This window comes from Tursiops truncatus, chromosome 11, assembly GCF_011762595.2.
Source record: "Tursiops truncatus isolate mTurTru1 chromosome 11, mTurTru1.mat.Y, whole genome shotgun sequence".
Lineage (NCBI taxonomy): Eukaryota > Metazoa > Chordata > Mammalia > Artiodactyla > Delphinidae > Tursiops > Tursiops truncatus.
This window is the reverse complement of record NC_047044.1, coordinates 16,743,705-16,756,674: the sequence shown is the minus strand read 5'-3', so window position 1 is coordinate 16,756,674 and position 12,970 is coordinate 16,743,705. Positions and strand designations below refer to the sequence as shown.

The window sequence follows — 12,970 nt, the reverse complement described above, 5'->3', positions numbered from 1 at the left end:
AGGTTCTGGATCCAGATCATCACAATTGTGGCAGATATCCATTTTAAAGTCGAGTAGGTTAATATGACCAACATGGGGAAGACTTATGTTGCAACTGTGGATGGGGGAACAGAGTTGCATTGGTTTTCTGTTAGAGCAGAAATGGATTTCAGTGTTGGCTTCAGTCTGTAACATATTTTGGGCGCCCACCGTGCTCAAAACAGCTGTTTCCTGACCCTTCCTCTCCTCCCCACATCCTGGAGCAGGGAGGGGAAGTGGCGAAAAGGAAGAAAAGGCAAAGAGGATGTGGAAGGCAAGCAGGTGGGCATCCTCTGCCGTCCAGCCTCACCCTCCAGCCTGCACCGGCAACGCCCCTCGGCCCCGCCCTCGCCCCAACCTACTTTAAACTCCCGCCCCCTCTTAACGACGACCAATGCCCAGCCGGGGAGCCCGCAGGAGGCTGCGGATTGGCCGGCGCCGCGGTTGCCCAGGTGACGGGTTGGTCCTGCTGGGTCCCAGAGCCGGGCGCGGCGGGGGCGAGGGTTGCCCGGTGGTTTCCGTCCCGGCCCGCCCAAGCCTGCGGTGCCCAGGTTTGCGCCCGTCGGTAGCTGGAGGGGGCTGTCCCCGCGCGCCCCTCCGCCCAGTGTGTTTCCTGCCGGCCTCCCGCTAGGGGCGCGACGCCCTCCGCCTCCGTCTCCGCCCCCAGGATCTGCGGCTGCCAGCTTCCGAGCGCGGCTTCCCTGGACGGCGGCGCGATGGGCTGCGGGAACTCCACCGCCACCAGCGCGGGCGCGGGCCAAGGTGAGCGCGGCGGGCGGCTGGGGGCGCGGTGACGGCGACTCGGGGGCTGTGGGGAGCTCTGCAGGGCGGGCCACCTCTGCGGGAGAGGCCAGGAGAGAGGCGGCGAGAAGGAAGGATGCAGGGACCTCGGGCAGGGCGGGCGAGCAGCCCCCTCTCCCCGTCCCCCATTTTCGGGACAGGTGCAGACTGTCCGGTTTTGGAAAGACCGAAAGCAGGGCATGTCCCCCCTGTGCGGGGGGCGGTCGCGCCGGGACGAGGCGAGCCTGCAGAGCGATCCTGCGGAGGGAGCGCGGGGAGTCCTGGCGGCGGGGCTCCCCTGCAGCGCGTAGACCCGGAACCCTCCTGGGAGAGAGGGTTCCTACTCGTGGCCGGCGTCCGCACCCCCTCGTCCCGCAGTCGCTCCCGCAGGCCTCGCCCCCAGCCCCTCGGAACCCAGAGGCTGCACCTGGAAAAGTGCAGCAGAACAATTCAGGACTTTTTTGGGGGGAGGGGGCTGCTAGTGCGTTGGGAAGAACTGCAAACAGGGCTCTAAAAATTCATCCGAGTCTGTCTTGATGCTTAAGACCCGCTGGGCTGCTTGTACGATTTCTCTGAGAACCTGCAGTATTGAGGATGCTTTAGAATATGTGTGACAGAGCTTTAATATTAGCAGTGATCTGTTCGTATATTTTTCATTAAAAAAATAAAAAAATATTGAAAGTTTTGTTTACACCTCTTCATTTTGTTGATTGGCAGGGGAAGTCTTTTACAGATTTACGCAGTCAGCCAGGCTTTGTATCGAGTGACTTATTCCAAAACTCAACCGTTCTCTTTGATCCAGCTAGTGTCTACTGATTTACGAGTCTGGATCTGTTTTGAGTAATATCTGCTGACCTATTTTGGTGTCTTTTGGATAAAGAACTCATATCTCATCCAGTTGAGATCAATCAGATGCCACATTCCATCCTAGCCAGCAAATGGGAACAGCACTCTGATGCTGCAGTATTTTCCTAGGCGGGCATGGATGCCCTGTCAATGACTTTGTGACCTTGGGTCTGTCACTTCCCTTAACCCAGACCTCCTGGAAGATGTAGTTTAAAATTTAAGCCTTTTTCATTTATTTAAAGTTTATTTTGATGTTCACGTATGGGATCAGATATGGAAATCTGCTCATTTAATTGCCAAGTTTGTTATTCCTCTTTGGCTGTCAGTGACCACACAAATGGAATATTTTAAGAAACGGTGCTACAATATGTGGGATTCTAGTCCTAGAGCTTTGAATGAAGCCAGGTAATAATTCATTGAAAAGTTTATCTCTTGCAGGTAACATTTACCATCGCGAATTAAATTCTCAATCTTGTGATAGGCAGAGAGCCACTGGGGAACACATTTTTCAATTCCTGTAACAGTGACATAGGTTAGTTAGCTTAGTTAGTGCCTTAAGGCAAGGACAGGATTCTAACTTGAGAGTGGCCAGAGAGCTCTGCGTGGAAACCTGGAACAGTGTCAAGGCCATTTCCTGCACCAGGAATTACAATTGACTCTTGAGCAACATGAGGTTGAACTGTACAGGTCCACTTATACACGGATAGTTTTCAATAGTAAATACTAAAGTACTACACGCTCTTTGGTCATTTGAATCCGAGGATGTGGAACTGCGGATATAGAGGGCTGACCATAAGTTATACTCGGATTTTCAACTCTGTGGAGGGTTGAGGCCCCTAACCCCTGCGCTTTTCAAGTGTCAAGTGTATATCTCTCGATCTAACATGCACTGTGGCCCTATGCCTTCCACTGCATGTTCACCCTACTTTTAAAAAGGTTAAGAACCATTAACCACAATACACAAAAAAGGAAATCATAGGAAGGATTTGTAACAGATTTCCTTTAAAGTGGAGCTAGTTTACTTCATTTACATTTTTGTTTATTAATGAACTGCTTGTCAGGTTTGGGGATAGAGGGAGGAGTTCCACTGCTAAACCAGAATGATGATAAGGGAGCTCTGCAGTGGTAATGTAACAAACAGAGAAAATATAATGCTCTTTACAAATATTTGGTTGACCTTCCCCCCCCCCACCCCAGGAGCACATCCCTTATTATGTAAAGGGAAATACAGTTATATTGAAAAAAAACATTCCAAGTGCATTTCTTCTTGATGAGTAGCCTCACTTTTGTTCACGAAGGACAGCTCCTGTAAGAGCATGCTGTTCTCTCCTCAAGCTCGCTCTTTGCTAAAAATTACTGTATGTTCAGAGAAGAGCAAGATGCCGAGGGCAGACTGTAAAACATGAAGGAGGAGAAAACATTTGAGTTGGGAGTTGTTGCATCACTTCTTTGATGGCTCTGCCCTTGTCTCTGAGAAGTCACCCCCCGAACATTTCTCTGCTAGGGAGTCCAGCTGGCTAGCTTCGGGATTTGTTCATTGTTATTTTGAAATTTTCTATCAGCTGGTGGTAGGACTTCTGTTTCAGAAAGGAGGAGAGATGGAAGGTTAAGAAAACAGTTCAGAGAAAGATGGTGGGCAGGTGCTGAACTTGAGTCTGGAGAGTGAGGCTCAAGCTTGACACTGGCACTGTGCTGGCTGTGTTACTGTGGGCATTTCATTTTACTTTTTTGTACTCTGTACTGTAATTATTATATAGTAGTAGAAACTACAATGTTGAAGGTGAGATGGTTTTCCTTGAATATTTTTCTATAAGAACATGGCAAATCTACTTTCAGAGGATGCATTTGCACTTTATAATGATGCCCCCAACCTGAAATCTCCATTGTAAGCCCTGTTTTACTACCTAAGCAATTCAGGTAAAACCAGATAATTGTTTCTGTTTTCCCTGAGCTATTTGGACAACTGCTTTTCTTGGCTTTTGTCTGGTGAAATTGGTTTCTATGACAAATTGATATTTAGCGGTGTACTTGAGTAAATTTGATTCTGTATGTCCAACATGTGGAAAAACTAAAGTACAGTACAATGGTCAAATGGCCAGAAGGAATCAGATCATTCAGTCCCTAGATAATTCAGGTTAGGTTTCCTTTATAGTAGATTTCTAACTCTATGTGCAAAGCTTTGTACCCTTTTAGGAAATTTTAGGGCAAGGGTAGGGGCAGCCAGCAAGGGATGATTGTAGAATGAAATCAAACTTTCCCCCTCTTAAGAAGCTGATTGTCTAGGTAGGAGGGTTAACCATTTGAGAACAGTTGCAAAGCAAGGTGTAGTAGAATATACATCGAACGTCCAAATGCCCAGGAGATGTTGAATAAGATGCTAGTTTAATCGGAGAAATCTTTGGGGAGGAGTCAAGCTATCAGTGCTTCAGTGTAGATGGGATCATGAGAACCGTTCTGCTTACACAAGCGCTCTCTCCATTCTAATGTTTTCATAAGATCACCCTCTCAATGTAGGAATTTGATTTTTCCCAACTTAGAATTGTACAAGGACTTCTTGTATTTTCCATTCATTGAAGACTCAGTACATTTTTCCTGCATAGTGTAGAGTCTAGACCCTAAACTGTAGAGAAACATCTGGGTTAAAGAGTCCATTTTTAAAAATTGAAGTATAGTAGATTTATAACATTTTGTTAATTTCTGCTGTACAGCAAAGTGATTCAGTTATACATATATATACTTTTTTATATTCTTTTCCATTATGGTTTATCTCAGGATATTAAATATAGTTCTTTGTGCTATACAGTAGGACCTTGTTATTTATCCATCCTATATATAATAGTTTGTATCTGCTAACCCCAAATGCCCACTCTATCCCTCTCTCACCCTCCCTCCGCCTTGGCAACCACAAGTCTGTTCTCTATGTCTGTGAGTCTGTTTCTGTTTCATAGGTAGGTTCATTTGTGTCATATTTTAGATTCCACATATAAGTGATATCATATGGTATTTATCTTTCTCTTTCTGACATAAAGAGTCCATTTTTAAGGAGTTGCGTTTGCTATAGGGCAGGGAGCTTTTGCTTTCTGTGTGTTTTTCTCTGCTCTCCGTCCCCACCACTCTCTCACTCAGCAATCAGATTCTCTATCCATTTGTTTTCCCTTGAATGTATTCTCTAATTAGGCCGAGACATGAACACCCTTGCATGTGAACTGATGATCCCCAGCAGGTCAGTCGTTTCCTGTATACAGTCATACATGTAGATTGTTGAGCAAGTCTGTAATGTAAACCAGAAAATCCTATTTTATGTGAACCAGAAAATCCCTTCAAAGTTTGGACGGTTCCAGATATCTACAAGAGCCTATCTCGATGCAGGCTATTTTGCAGGCTGTAGAAGCTTTTTGCAGGGCAGAGTCATTTCAGAAGTGTTCTGCTCATGGTAGCTGATTGAATTGGTGAGCTGTGGGTTTTCTACCAGAGATGTGTAACTGGCAGCTATCTGACCATAGCTTACTACTAGAATGTTTCTATAATGGTTCTTCTGTTATTTATATACTAATAGTCTGAGAAGGCGTGGAGGAGGAATTTACCAGTTCTTTATCCTATTTTATCAGTGTACCCAGGGAGTTACTCTAATTCTTTTGAGTCCAATTACTTAGGTTAGTTATCTCCTTATCCTCAATTAGATAGGTAATTGCATTCTCTTCTTTTGCTGTAGCTGTATGGTCCGGCCTTAATCTACATCTGTAAATGGTTTGGTAGTATTAAAATTCTTCCACCATGCTCAGTATTAGTCCAGGCCATGTGGGGGGGGGGAATAATATAAAATTTTGCTGATATCATCAAAGAAGTCATTAATATCTTGTGCTACTTCCCCCCAGCTCACTTAGGTCCCAGCCCCACCATCCTTCTTTCTGTTCTTTATGCTGAACTCACTCTTGTTTTCTATCTGTTTGAAACACTCTTTGCTGGAGAGCTGATATTTTGTTAATTTATTTACTGTCTTTTTTGTTCCCCTTCCCCAAAGGTAGGCCTCATGAGAGCCTCGCACATCTTGTTCACAGCTGGACCCTCAGCCTCTAGACCAATATCCAAACTTTCAATGGAATTTTTAGGGTCTTAAAATTTTTTCTTTTGTTGAATAAATAACTATATTGGGGAAACAAAGAAGTTGTAAAATTGAGTCCTAAATTTTCATCATGTGCCCTGTGACTGATGTAACACTGGAGGGAATGAAATAAAACCTTAAGCAATCAGGGAAGCCTGCTTGGAGGAGGTGGGACTCGATTTGACTTTGAAGAATAGGTAGGATTTGAATAAGCAGAAAACAGAAGGGAGGGCATTTTTAGAGCCGTATGAAAACATAGGGACAGAAATGGGTTCGGTGCATTTCAGGGCAGTGAGAAGTCAGGCCTGACTGGGTTAGTAGTTCATGTTGGTTGCAGGGTGTTGGAAGTAAGAACAGTTAGGATGGGGGTGAGGAGGACAGAGAGGCAGGAAGGCCTCAGAATTGAGAGGAGGCACCGGAGCCAAAAAATCCTAGTTTGAATCCTGCTTTCATCATTTATCAGCTGCATGACCTTGGGCCACTTGCTTAAACTGTCTGTACCTTAGTTTCCTCAGCTGTAAAATGGGAGAGTAGTTATAGAACCTACTCAAGATTAAATGAGTTAATATATGTAAAGTGCTTAGAGCAGTGCCTCATGTAAGTACTCAATATGCTATTTATTATTAATATAGGGAAAGACATTCATGACTGGTATAGAAGGAAAGAGCGAGCATGTAGAGTGACATAATTTAACGCTGTTGTCAGGAGTGAGTGAAGTGAGAGGGCCGTCGGTGAGTGATGGAGGCATTGATGTCAGGGACCCCTGGAAGCCAGCTAGGCTGAGGATGGGTTCCATGTGAGGGAGGAAGGGGAAGGGAGAAGGAAAAATGAACCCAAACTGTTAAAGCCTGGGCGACTGGGAGATGTTACTTCCTCTAAAGGAAGGTAAGAGGATGCAGGCGACCCATATACTCTTGGGTGTACCGCGTTTGACGTGATGTGAATGATGAGGGGTGTGGAAACGCCTGTGCTCAGACAGTTACCGCTGATGCAGCAGAATCAGGAGGTTCACTTGTTCCAACTCCCCAGAATCGATGTTGCAACCATGTGAATGGTTCACGAAGGTGACCCAAGTGAATTACCCAAGTTCTGCCCTGAGCCACTTACAGCTCAATCTAGACATGGCTTAAATTATAGCAGCTAACTGTCAATGTGTTACTTTATGTCTGTACTTATATGACTACCTTTATTTATTAATTTTTACCTGCTGAAAGCATAGCTACCCAGCAAGGACAACCTGTAAGCAAAGAGATTTTCTGTAAGAGCTTCCACGTTCATTAACATAATTGTATTTGCAGTAACATGGATGGACCTAGAGGGTATTATGCTGAGTAAAATAAGTCAGACAGAAAATGACAAATACTCTATGTTATCACTTACATGTTGAATCTAAAAAATGAAACAAATGAATAACTATAACAAAACAGAGACAGATTCACAGATACAGAAAACAAACTAGTGGCTGCCAGGGGTTGGGGGTGGAGTTATGGGTGAAATAGATGAAGGGGATTAAGAGGTACAAACTACCAATTATAAAATAAGTAAGTCACAGGGATGTAAGGTACAGCACAAGGAATATAGTCAATAATATTTTAATAAGTTTGGTGCATAATCTATAAAAATATTGACTCCTATGTTCTACACCTGAAATATAATATTGTAAAGCAACTATACTTTGAAAAAATTATATTTCTAGGACACGTTGACCTGAATTTTTTTCTGCATTACTGAAGAAATGACTAATGAATCTGTATCTCTTATTGGCTTATTAAAAAATAAACACTGCTTTAGATGAACTAAAGAGCTGTTGTTCTCCTTCTTTGGGCCAAATTGAGACTATGACATAGTTTTAGAACTATTATGGGTCAGAGGAGACGTAGCAAGCTGTCAAAATTAGAGGGAACTCTGTTTATTTTTCTGTAGTTATGTTTATACAGTTCTCAGAGGGACGTTTTTCTTTTATAAAACAAATAAAGAGTAAAATGTTTCTGCATATTTTTATTATTTCCCATGAGAGCCATAATCATTTATATTTCTGATGATTTATGCTGAAAGAAGAGTGATTTGTAAATCTTTAGTACCTTTTAGAAATTCTTCATATACATAGTTTTATTTTTTGGTGTGTGTGTTTAAATTATCACTACTCAGTCTGAACAAAGAGACATGATTTAATATGTAATTTAGCAATTCATTTACTTGTGAATATTTCCAGTATGTTACATGAAAGCTATAAAGTGCATAGAGAACAGTGATGAAAAAGGCATTAATAGACTATATTCTCTAATAGACAGATGTATGTGACCTTTTAAAAGAGAGAAATATTTTCTTTATATTAGAATTTGGCACATGTAAGGAAACTCATAACAATAAACGTATGACTGAACAATATTGAAAACATACTGGGCAGTACAGCTCAATCTTTTTAACTTATAAGACTGATTAGATTACAAAGGAACATCTGTCTATAGGAACCAAGGTGTTATAAATATCTACTTAATATCACTGAACTGATGTAGTATCTTGCAGCTGGCTTTCTCATGCACAAGGAGTAAAATTTTGTCTGTGTTTGCAGAATGTATGATATGTCATATTAAACTTAATTCTCCCCCAAGATTAATTTTGCTATGTATTTCTTTTCAAAAGGGAATTTCTGTTTTTGGAGAGGTGGAGGAGGCCAGGGATGAGAAGGTATAGTGGGTTGAATGGTGACCTCTAAAAAGATATGTTCGCATCCTAATCCCTGGAATGTGTGAATGCTATCTTGTTTCGAAAAAGGGTCTTTGCAGGTATAATTAAACGAAGAATTTTGAGATGAGGACATCATCCTAGGTTGTCTGGGTAGGCCCTAAATCCAGTGATAAGTTTCCTTATAAGAGACAGACGAGGAGAAGACAGAGATACAGAGAGAAGGTGGTGTGAGGACAGGTGTAGAACAGAAAACGCACTATGTGGCCACAAGCCAAATAATGCCAAGGAGGGCCTACTGCCACCAGATGCTAAGAGGCCTAGAACGGATTCTTCCCCGGAGCCTCTGTAGGTAGTTGGGAACTCCTGACACCTTGATTTTGTACTTCTGGCCTCCAGAATTCTGAGAGCACGTATTTCTGTTGATTTAAGCCACCCAACTAGGGGTGATTCGTTACAGCAGCGCTGTGGAACTAATACACAAGGCTTTTTCTGCACTTGTTCTGGGAATGGGATAAAATAAGAAAATATAGTTTACAAACTATACCTGGAGCATAAATAATTATTTGCTGAAGCAAATACAGTGCAACTTAATCTTGGTGTGATTCATAAAGCATTTCAAGGTTGTTCAGGGGGTACCCGATTTTTATGGGGGTACCTGATTTTTGTAAAACATGAAGAATATCTGAGAGGTTTATTCCCTCCAGATGCTATCCACTTCTCCAGTTCTCGTACACCAACTGGGCTGTCCTACCATCCAGTTCAATTCTGATGCTCCTACCCAGAGTTAGCGTCTGTCACCACAGGTTTGAGGGCTCAGTTCCCCGAGATGGTCTCACCTCAGATGCCAGTAGCAAGGATCAGGTCCCCAGCTTACTTGCATTGCCATCTGACTTGGCAGCAAATTTGGGGGTTCTCACAGCCCCCCTCCTCAGATTTGACAATTTGCTAGAATGCCTCACAGAGTTCAGGAAGGCACTTTTCTTACTGGTTTAAACATACCAGTTTCTTATAAAGGACACAAATGAACAGCCAGATGAAGAGGTACAGGGGACATGTTAAGGGTCTCAGGGGCAGGGGGTCTCTGTCTCCATGGAGTTGGGGGCTTCCCCCTCCTGGCACATGGATGTGTTCAACTCAGAACCCTGTCCTTATAGGGTTTTTTTGTTTGTTTGTTTTTGCGGTACGTGGGCCTCTCACTGTTGTGGCCTCTCCCGTTGCGGAGCACAGGCTCCGGATGCGCAGGCTCAGCGGCCATGGCTCACGGGCCGAGCCGCTCCGCGGCATGTGGGATCTTCCCGGACCGGGGCATGAACCCACGTCCCCTGCATCGGCAGGCGGACCCCCGACCGCTGCGCCACCAGGGAAGCCCCTTACAGGGGTTTTTATGGAGGTTTCACTACATAGGCATGACTGTTCAAATCATTGGCCATTGCTGATTGACTTAATCTCCAGCCCCTCTCTTTTCCCAGGAGGACAGGGAATGGGGCTGAAAGTTCCAAGCTTCTAATCAAGCCTTGCCTTTTCTGGTGACCAGCTCCCGTCCTGAAGCTGTGTAGGGGCTGCCAAGAGTCTCCTCATTGGAATGAAAGAGGTTCCTATCACCCCTCTCTCTCAGGAAATTCCAAGGTTTCTAGAAGCTCTGTGCCAGGAATGGGGAACAAAGATCAAATATCTTTCTATGACTCCTCAATATCAGATTAAGTTTTTTAAATGTTTAAAATAAATTGAATTTGCTATGCATTTTTAAGTGACTGAGGCTTTTGACTTGGAGAATCATAAATACAATTTTAAAATCTTTTGATGAAAGTGTTGATAAAAGGTATAGACTTCCCTGGCGGTCCAGTGGTTAAGACTCCACGCTCCCACTGCGGGGAGCACAGGTTCGATCCCTGGTCGGCGAATCCAACGTGCCATGCAGAGCGGCCAAAAAAAAAAACCCAACGGTGTACATAATAACGGTGAAGTGATATTGTGAACAAGCAATAATCTTTAAGTGTTAAAGAAACAGTTACATTCAGAAGGAAATATTCTTCTTTACATACCCTAACCATTTACAATATTTGTCACTGGAACTCTATATGATACTTTTCTGAGAGCAGACCTTCCCGCCTTCTACTTTTTAGGAAGATATTTAAAATTATAATTATCAGTACTACAGTTTAGGAAAATAGTCATTAAATCTTTTGACTGACAAAAATTCTAATGGTCTATATATTTTGTGGTGCTTTTATCACACAAGAAACATGTTTACCTTGCCTCCCTTATATTAAGGTACCACGGCTATGTTCAAATAGTAAAGAGTCATTTTGGCAGGAAATGAAGTGGTACTAACAGGAACAAATGTTCTATCCCAGACGGCTTGAAAGAAGTAGCTACACCACTATAAATATTTGTTCAATAAATGATGAATCACATGAACCATAAACATAACTTAAAGCAAATGGGATTTTGGCACTATCTGAATAGTTGTAGTCAAAGGATCTTTTGCATGAATTATCTAGAGAAGAACTCTCCGTCTGGTTAATTATAATCAATACATAGGTGAAGTGTGATTAAAATGTTGCACTGAGGGTAATCAGAATTTTTCTTCTATTTCTAATAATTTTATGATTTTATACTTTTGCAGAACAAAGAGATATTTCACATTTTATATGCCTAGATATTCTGATAGTTTTGCTGAGGGTTTCAACAATTACAGTCGTCTTTTTTTTTCCTTTTTCTCTGTGAAGCTGTGTGTTGGGAGTCGTGTTCTACCTGCCCTGGTTATAACCTTATCATTAACCCCCTGCTACCTTGCTCCTAAGAAGATGCACATCTTCTTCCCTTTTATAAAGATGGAGTGTACATTACAGTCATATGTATATACTGGATTTAGTGTTTTTAACTTCTTGGCCTCCTTCACTTTGCAGTTATTAAATAGACGTTGCCCTTTAAATGAGGGACATTTGAGAACAGAAGAAATGGCCTGCTGACTTCCTTCTGGAAGGTAGTACGTGGCATCTGCCTTGAGCCTGCTGGGATGTTAGATGGTGAACCCAGCAGGGAAGCGGCCATAAGGGTGCCTGGAGCCTGGTGCAGTCAAGGTGAAGTGGATGCAGGGTTGCTGGTGGCTGATTAAAATAGGTACTGAGGAGGCAACGTGTGGCTGTTTTGAAGTGAATTTCACAGCCATTTATTGTACTTTGTCTTCTCAGCTGCCTTTGTCGGCCCAGTATTAGAAACTGAAGCTGGGTGAACTAGTGACTGTCAAACAAATACTGGAGCAGGAATTTTACTTGGGTCTTCTGCCTTCCAGTTCCACGCTGTTCTTTCCCTACCACCCTGCTGCCATTCCCTGAGACACAGTGGGGCAGCTTCTGTCTGCTGTGCCCTCCCTGTGGCTTGTGCCTGATGGCCCTTCATCTCTAAAGGCCCAGCACTCATGACCCATCATGATCGCTTTCTTCTCTCTGTAAGACATCACAGAATCAGTTCCCAACACCTCCAGCTCTCCCTTCCCCTGAGTGCAGCAACCCCCCAATCATTCCCTGTCCTTTTCCATGAAAATGAAAATAAGAAAATGAGGATATTTATTTTCTTTTTAGACTTTCTTCCAGATTCTTATGCTTGTTTTGACTCTGAAATAAAACGTTAATTTTTATGGGTTTTTGGTGGCACTAATCCTTTATTTTTACCTATCAAAACACTCCACTGTTCTTATGTTAAGGTTTAAAAAATTTTACGTTTTTCTTTTTTGGTTTTATGATCTCAGATTCCAAAGCAGTTTTTATTTATATAATTTTAATGAGAATTGTGGGAACAGAAATGTTACTCTTCCCTGAGTAATGACTCAAGTTTGTTACAAAGTTCAGGTTTGGTCAAAGCCTTAAAAGAATTTATTTGAGACATAGTCTTGATTACCTTTATGCTCTGCTTTGAATTTGCAGAATTATAGATCCTAGATTAATATCACTGGGGTACAGTTTTTACAATTTTGGCAATAACTTCTTTGCAGACTTACTTGTTTATTTTGTAGCACATTTTCCTTTATTTTCACACCTCTGTGACTTGTGCAGAAGTTAATTTAATTCCCATTTCATAGATATGGAAATTGAGATATTAAGGAAAATGTGACTGCTAATAATAACAACTTAGTGAGCTATTTTTATGTGCCAGACTTTGTGCTGTTTATATCTTTTTATAATTTTTAAAATTTATTAAATTTTTTTTACTGAGGTGTCATTGACATATAACATTGTATTGGTTTCAGGTGTACAATGAAATGATTCCGTATTTGTATACACAGTGAGATCATCACCACAATAAGTCTAGTTACCATCTGTCACCATGCATAGTTAACTTTTAGGATTTACTATCTTGGCAACTTTAAAGTATGCTCTACGGTATTGTTGACTGTAGTCACTGTGCTGTACGTGACATCCCCATGACTTATTTATTTTAGAACTGGAAGTTTATATCTCTTGACCCCTGTCACTTGTTTTGCCCATTCCCTAACCCACCTCCCCTCTGGCAACCACCATTCCTTTCTCTATATCT

General features: G+C 42.4%; 1 protein-coding gene across 2 annotated transcripts in view; it reads left to right on the top strand.

Moving 5' to 3' along the window:
- Positions 1 to 480: 480 nt before the first annotated feature.
- The window catches only part of C11H12orf75 (chromosome 11 C12orf75 homolog), a 37,698-nt gene continuing 25,208 nt past the window's right edge, over positions 481 to 12,970 (top strand). Inside the window, exon 1 of one of the 2 annotated variants that reach the window (XM_073788242.1) lies at positions 481 to 780. In XM_073788242.1, coding sequence (XP_073644343.1) covers positions 735 to 780 — 46 coding nt within the window. In that variant the 5' untranslated portion in view covers positions 481 to 734. The remainder of the gene's footprint in view (positions 781 to 12,970) is intronic. The other variant, XM_004325655.3, reaches the window with a different exon arrangement.